This window comes from Salmo salar, chromosome 21, assembly GCF_965601325.2.
Source record: "Salmo salar chromosome 21, fSalSal1, whole genome shotgun sequence".
Lineage (NCBI taxonomy): Eukaryota > Metazoa > Chordata > Actinopteri > Salmoniformes > Salmonidae > Salmo > Salmo salar.
Genome location: NC_138311.1, coordinates 39,518,329 through 39,526,855, shown reverse-complemented (window position 1 = coordinate 39,526,855; position 8,527 = coordinate 39,518,329). Strand labels below are relative to the sequence as shown.

Below are 8,527 nucleotides of genomic sequence, written 5' to 3'. Positions count from 1 at the left end.
GCACTCACTTCTGTCATCATGAAGTGCTCTGAGAGACTAGTCAAGGATCATATCACCTCTACCTTACCTGACACCCTAGACCCACTTCAATTTGCTTACAGCCCCAATAGATCCACAGACGATGCAATCGCCATCGCACTTTACACTGCCCTATCCCATCTGGACAAAAGGAATACCTATGTAAGAATGCTGTTCATTCACTACAGCTCAGCATTCAACACCATAGTAACCTCCAAGCTCATGATTAAGCAACTGGCTCCTGGACCCCCCCCCCCCCCCCCCCCTCGTTGATCCTCAACACTGGGGACCCACAAGGATGCGTGCTCAGCCCCCTCCTGTACTCCCTGTTCACCCATGACTGCGTGGCCATGCACGCCTCCAACTCAATCATCAAGTCTGCAGATGACACAACAGCAGTAGGCCTGATTAACAACAAGGACGAGATAACCTACAGGGAGGAGTTGAGGTGCCTGGGAGTGTGGTTCCAGGAAAATAGCCTCTCACCCAACGTCAACAAAACAAAGGAGCTGAACGTGGATCGTGGAAACAGCAGAGGGAGCACCCCCCTGTCCACATCGACGGGACCGCAGTGGAAAAGGTGGAAAGCTTCAAGTTCCTCGGCGTACACATCACTGACAAACTTAAATAGTCCACCCAAACAGACAGACAACCTCAGGAGGCTGAAGAAATTTGGCTTGGCACCTAAAACCTTCACAAACCTTTACAGATGCACAATTAAGAGCATCCGGTCGGCTGTATCACCACCTGGTACGGCAACTGCACTGCCCACAACCGCAGGGCTCTCCAGAGGCTGGTGCGGTCTGCCCAACGCATCACCGGGGCAAACTACCTGCCCTCCAGGACACCTACAGCACCCGATGTCACAGGAAGGCCAAAAAGATCAGCAAGGACAACAACCACCCAGGCCACTGCTTGTTCACCCCGTTATCATCCAGAAGGCGAGGTCAGTACAGGTGCATCAAAGCTGGGACCGAGAGACTGAAAACAGCTTCTATCTCAAGGCCATCAGACTGTTAAATAGCCATCACTAGCACATTAGAGGCTGCTGCCCTATATACATAGACTTGAAAGCACTGGCCACTTTAATAATGGAACACGAGTCACTTTGCATTACTCATCTCATATGTATACAGCTTATTCTATCATATTCTACTGTATCTTAGTCTATGCCACTCTGACATTGCTTGTCCAAATATTTATATATTCTTAATTCCGTTTCTTTACTTTAGATTTGTGTGTATTGTGTGTATTGTTGTGAAATATGTTAGATATTACTTGTTAGATATTACTGCACTGTTGGAGCTAGAAACACAAGCATTTCGCTACACCCACAATAATATCTGCTAAACACATGTATGTGACAAATAACATTTGATTTGATTTAATTATATAAGGAAATAATGTGTTTTTCATTTTATTTCTCGAATATGATTACTGATTTAAAGCCAGAAGTAACTAAATAATGAAAAAAAAAATTGTCTTGTCTATTTGGGAATCATTAAAACCTTTACTTTACCATTAAGTGTAATGTCACACCAGAGGACAAATTCAAGGCACTAATGCATTAAATGGTTAATTCAATTGGATATAAACTCAAAATTGAAGCTGGCCATGTAACATTTTGAGTTGTTTAGACAGTTTATTGTAACAAAAACATTTTTTACCTACATTTTAGAGGAAATTATTTTTCTACTTTTGTTTTGGTCATATGGCAACTACCCATATAGGAAACAGATCAGAGGGATAGTGGGTCTGACACCTTTTAATGGTTGAATATTACCTTGTGTCAATTTGTTATGTTTTTCCCCGTAATCATGGCCAGTTTGGAAGCCTTTGTTTAGGCCTCTAGAAGAGCAACTGATATAAAACACCTAGTATTCATTAATATACTGTAATATGCAAATGCATACAGCCAACCTGCTAGCTCTAATCCCTTTTAATTACTGTAAAATACGGTATAAATAATTTTCTTACAGTTTAATAGTCCCTTTTACTGTACTGTGTTTCATTGCTCTGGCATCAAGTTACCGGGAATATCTCAGTAGCATTGTATAGGCACTAAATAGAGATAGTCAGAGATTCTGTATGTCATAAGATATATTGCTGTATTTACAAAAACATGTAAGACCAATGTGTCCTTAACTACAGCAACATTTTCAGTAATGGTTACAGAAACGTTTTACTTGCTATGACTGTGCTATGTGTTTTTTTAATCAACCTTGGTTGAATGCACTGACTGTAAATTGCTAATAACAATAAAATATACGAATAAAATATATGAAGATGGCGCCGGAAGAAATGGCAGCCGCTTTACGGGCGAGTAACCAATTGTGCAATTATGTGTTTTTTCCACATTATTTGTAACTTATTTTGTACATAATGTTTCTGCCACCGTATCTTAAGGCAAAAAAAGAGCTTCTGGATATCAGGACAGCGATCACTCATCTCAGATGAGACAAAGATTTTTGCTTCAACAAGCATGACACACAGGATGTTTTTCAGACACCCTACAAGGCCGAAATTCCCGTCATAGGCAAGATAAAGAGACGCAGGTATAGAGGACACAGGGCGGGGTGCCTTGTAAGGATTCACCGACGGCGAGTGGGAAATCTGCCCTTACCATCAATATTACTTGCCAACGTACAATCAATGGACAATAAATTAGACGAAGTACGATCACGAATATCCTACCAATGGGACAACAAAAACTGTAACATCTTATGTTTCACCGAATCGTGGCTGAATGACGACATGTAAAACATTCAGATAGCGAGATATACGCTGCACCGGTTAGACAGAACAGCACAAGACGAGGGGGCCGGTCTGTGTATATTTGTAAACAACAGCTAGTGCACGAAATCTAAGGAAGTCTCTAGATTTTGCTCTCCTGAAGTAGAGTATATCATTGTAAGCTGTAGACCACACTATTTGCCAAGAGAGTTTTCATACATTTTTTGGCACTGGCACTAAGACCCCACTGAGTCAGCTGTTTAAGGAAATAAGCAAACAGGAAACCGCTCACCCAATGGCTGTGCTCCTAGTGGCCGGGGACTTTAATGCAGGAACATTTTTAATCAGTTTTACCTAATTTCTATCAGCATGTTAAATGCGCAACCAGAAAGGGGAAACAATTCTAGATCACCTTTACTTCACACACAGAGACGCGTACAAAGCTCTCCCTCGCCCTCCATTTGGCAAATCTGACCATAATTCTATCCTCCTGATTCCTGCTTACAAGCTAAAATTAAAGCAGGAAGCATCAGTGACTCAGTCTATAAAAACATGGTCAGATGAAGCAGATGCAAAATTACAGGACTGTTTTGCTAGCACAGACTGGAATATGTTCCGGGATTCTTCCGATGGCATTGAGGAGTACACCACATCAGTCACTGGCTTTATCAATAAGTGCATCGAGGAAGTCATCCCCACAGTGACTGCACATACAGTTGAAGTTGGAAGTTTACATACACTTAGGTTGGAGTCATTAAAGCTCGTTTTTCAACCACTCCACAAATTTCTTGTTAACAAACTATAGTTTTGGCAAGTCGATTAGGACATCTACTTTGTGCATGACAAGCAATTTTTTCAACAATTGTTTACAGACAGATTATTTCACTTATAATTCACTGTATCACAATTCCAGTGGATCAGAAGTTTACATACACTATGTTGACTGTGCCTTTAAACAGCTTGTAAAATTCCAGAAAATGATGTCATGGCTTTAGAAGCTTCTGATAGGCTAATTGACATCATTTGAGTCAATTGTACCTGTGGATGTATTTCAAGGCCTACCTTCAAACTCAGTGCCTCCTTGCTTGACATCATGGGAAAATTAAAAGAAATCAGCCAAGACCTCAGAAAATAAATTGGAGACCTCCACAAGTCTGGTTCATCCTTGGGAGCAATTTCCAAACGCCTGAAGGTACCACGTTCATCTGTACAAACAATAGTATGTAAGTATAAACACCATGGGACCACGCAGCAGTCATACCGCTCAGGAAGGAGACGCGTCCTGTCCCCTAGAGATGAACGTACTTTGGTGTGAAAAGTGCAAATCAATCCCAGAACAACAGCAAAGGACCTTGTGAAGATGCTGGAAGAAACAGGTACAACAGTATCTATATCCACAGTAAAACGAGTTCTATATCGATCAACCTGAAAGGCCGCTCAGCAAGGAAGAAGCCACTGCTCCAAAACCGCCATAAAAAAGCCAGACTACGGTTTGCAACTGCACATGGGGACAAAGACCATACTTTTTGGAGAAATGTCCTCTGGTCTGTTGAAACAAAAATAGAACTGTTTGGCCATAATGACCATCATTATGTTTGGAGGACTATTAATGGCCCTCTACTATCTCTACTATTATTCTGACATTTCACATTCTTAAAATAAAGTGGTGATCCTAACTGACCTGAGACAGGACAGGGAATTTTTACTAGGATTAAATGTCAGGAATTGTGAAAAACTGAGTTTAAATGTATTTGGCTAAGGTGTATGTAAACTTCCAACTTCATCTGTAGATATGAGGGATGATTTACTATTGCGGACCTTTTTGATAAGTCAATCTTTCCCATTAGTAGGGTGAAACAGAATACCGGAAGCCGATCTAAGATGGTACCAAGTTCCACTTGGTGGCGCCAGAGCATTCTGTAACTGAAATCTCTAAATACCTGAGGGTCAGTATGTTTATTAACATCACTGATGTGATTATATTATGCAGGTGTTTAGGTCTAAAAGTATTGGAACTCTGTGCAGACCACCAAACTCAACTTTACACTCAAGCAGGCGCTGCTTTAGTAAGCAAAATTGTGACGAATCAAACAAATGATTGCAATTGCGTTCATAGATCATATTTGAATGTTGTGAGCTCTGATTTCTTATCCACTGTCAATCACATGTAGCTACGTAACATGAGGTGATGCTTTGTCTGTTCTGTTCCTTGTTAGCCCCTCCCAGAGGACTGGTTCTCTACTCAGCAGGATACTAGGCCACACCTTCCTTTCCCAGCATCCAGAGGACTACAGGATGGTGGGAACTTGGACCGGGACAGCCCATAATTGTGGGCTATTTCTATCTGTGGACAATCTGTCGAGGGCTGCTCCTCAGGGGCCTCATGCCGGCAGCCTCCCCAAGCCGCGGAATTTAACCCAGAACAACTCTCCAGATGTGATGGAAAACATCTGGGTAGCTGCCTGGTCGGGTCGTCTTACATACAGGCCCTTCCGGTCCACCCCTTACTATCAGTGTACCAGGAGAGCTGAAAGGGAGGGTGGGACAGAGGGCCTCTCTCTCAGCTCATCTGATACACTACTGATGAATAGCATCTCAGACTCAGTCATTTGATCTAATGGATGAAGTGGTAAGTAGGGTTTACAATGCCCCGTCCACTTTAAGTACTGTATGGTAGGTCTACTGTGGACGGTCAGATGTGAAAAGGCAATAACAGGAGCTCAGAAAGATTATTACTTGAGTGTTGTGATGGATATACTGTTATGTTTGTGTATGCATCAATGGTTAGCGGTCGATGCCTGGTAATGCTGATGACTCAAACATCTGTCTTGAGAGATCATAAACTGAACTGATGAACATGTACAGTACACATATGGGCACTTCCAGTTAGAGTGATGTGGAATTGCCCATACGCTTCCACTCTTTCAAAACCAACACAATCACAAAGTCAAAGTATTTATAGCTTTTTTTTATTAAAAAAAATTACTTGTAAATGTGTTACATTGAATATTATTGAAACACTTCCATGTTCTTTCTCTGTCTTACATTAGGCACACAACAAGAATGCATACATCATTTTGCATTTCTATTTTCATATTTTACTTCAAATATAAACAGAAGCGCGAGAGAGTTATTAACCTTGTAGCAAACTGCATTGAAATCTCAAACTGTACAGAACTGAAAAGCAACAAACATCATTCGATTTAGCACAACATCCTTCCCGTGCAAGGAAAAAAACATTCCTCAAAGTCCACCTGTGGATTTTCTGTGAAATTACAAGAACTTAAAATGAAAATACCCTATAGGAATGTGATCTAGAGCAGTTCGGCTGAGCTACAACCACCACCAGAGAACCCAACTGTTTGAAGTCAACAGTCCAAACCCCCATGAAACCTCCTGATAAAGAATATCATATTAAAATAGACTTCCAAATGTCAAAGATCAGGGACATTGGCTTGTGTGTGTACAAAGTATAGTCTGTGCACAGGTAGAGGAGACAGTAAAGCGGTGATTGCTAGATTTCTGAAAAAACTGCCAAGAATGTACTATATGGCCATATGCACTCAAACAGCTGGGGCCAGTCCCAAGAAAAACACTGCACTTATTATTAGCCAGAATGGGGCTACAAAAAACTGAACTGCCTACATTGTGATGGCAAAAACCGCATAGATATTTCTGCATCACAGCAATAAGAGAACTAGCATAAGGACACTATAATTTACCCCTACATACCCTATCCATGCTGGGTCTATGTCTTAGCTGATGTATGATAGTCAGTGAGTGAGTGTTTCTCTCAACAGCATGTGCTTCAGAAACATCTGTCAGAGTGTAGGACTTAATCTTGTGTTCCGTCTGTCGACATGCTGCGTCCTTTTACTAATTTACTCAGGCCAAAGGGAGGAGGAATGCTTGAGATGGTGTAGCCTAGCCTAGGCAGCCTTCCAGGCAAATAGCTAATTTCCCTTACATTTCAAACAAGAGGGCCATTGAAAACTAGCAGCCTCGTGGCTCTAAAAAGACTGACCAGCCTTAAATCTGGGAATCTAGGATAGTCATCTGGGCCCAGTTTTTCACAAGTTATCTATTTGGATTTCGCCTATCGGCTAAGATGAAACAGATAGAAATAGAATGAATAGAACGGATGAATGATTGAATTGGGACTTCCATTCTATTCATTCAATTTCAATGCATTTCATCCTTTCCATATGCAAAATCCAGATAAATAACTTTGAAAAAACTGGGCATAGGGTAGGCTTGGGAACCCTGGGGTCCATCTCATTTCCTGTGGTGGTTGGAAACTTCCTGACAATTCTAACAACTTCCTGTCCATCCGACCGATCACAAGCCTTCATAAGGGGCATAGGGGAGGTCCTTGTGCACCAAACCACTGAATTATTGTCTGAGTAATGACATTTATAAGGATATACACTGTTCAATTACACATAGAAAAAGCTAAGTTTAGAATAATTATTTGTACATACATGTATATTGAGTAAAGCTTAGAGAAGACATGTACTTTGAGGACAACTGAAAAGTGAGGAAATGAATATTGATCACGTGTAGTGTGTTATCAAATAAAGCCTTGTTCCTGCTTGATTAAGTCCCCCTTAAAAAGGTTTTGTGGCATTTACTTAATGACAAACAGTGTAGGAACCATTCACCTTTTTGGTTTTCACTTAGTCCAAGACCTGATTAGATGACAACACTGATACATGTAACACGTCGTGGCACCACACAGAGAAGGGAGTTGTCATGGATACTAAGTGGTTAATGATAGATCACTTGGCAAAATCACATTTGACAACTGTTGATTCTTCTACTTGACCACCCACTGTACAGTCAGCTGTGTAGGTGTCAGCAAAGCACAACAAAAACAGAAACAACCCAGCCAATATTCAGCCTATTCATCATGATCTTTTTCTTATTTTAACTCACCCGAGTGAACATAACAAGTGCCATCATATTGTATTTTTTTTTTACTTTCAGAGAACATTTTAGAGCAACCCTGAAAGCTCTCTGGTCATCGTTGGTCTATAGAGTTGCCATTTCAGAGCTCAAACAGAAAAAATAATCAGATTTTTTGAAAGCTAGTTCAGGGGTGTGACTTGTCAATACTTTCTTTCTTTGCCCCTTTTTAGAGATCACTGAATATGGGTACGGCTTGGCATGGATGGCTTTGATACCACACCACAAAGCCTGCATATTAGCTTCACCAAGCTCAACAATCATTATCATCGTCATTATCTGACTGGAGATATCTTATGCTCCATTGACAAGAGGAGTGCACTTCTTTCCTTCCTTCACCCACCACCAACTTTAACAATACAAGTAAAACAAAGTAACATCTTTCTCTTATAACCTTATCGTCATGCGATCATGAGGGTCTTTCACTCTCTACCAAAAGTGGCAGCACTATTAAATATTACAGTGATGTAATGACTCTGAAGAGGAAATAAGAGAGAACAAATAACAAAAAGTAGCGTAAATTGCACTGTCATTGGGGGTGGGGCTGGAGTTTAGGTCTGATGGTGAACTGTCATGACAACCCTATCAGTGAGGCTGTGTCGTCTCTATGGCGATGATGGCACAGACACCTCCAGTAGGCGGTTGTTCTTGCGCTTGCAGGCAGCACTGGTGCCGTTCTTAGGCCCCCCCTGGATGAACTTGACACACACCTTGTCCTGCTTGAACTGAACGAGGAACCTGCCAGGGACACAAAGAGGAAGGAGGATTAGAAACATCCTCTGACATCCCTTCCTGGGATTTAACTAGCCTG

At 41.4% G+C, this 8,527-nt stretch overlaps 1 protein-coding gene across 3 annotated transcripts in view; it reads right to left on the bottom strand.

Moving 5' to 3' along the window:
- Positions 1–5,704: 5,704 nt before the first annotated feature.
- The window catches only part of LOC106582299 (unconventional myosin-Ib), a 171,804-nt gene continuing 168,981 nt past the window's right edge, over positions 5,705–8,527 (bottom strand). For all 3 annotated transcript variants that reach the window (XM_014165238.3, XM_082967165.1, XM_014165241.3), the window contains one exon: positions 5,705–8,454. In XM_014165238.3, coding sequence (XP_014020713.1) covers positions 8,322–8,454 — 133 coding nt within the window. In that variant the 3' untranslated portion in view covers positions 5,705–8,321. The remainder of the gene's footprint in view (positions 8,455–8,527) is intronic.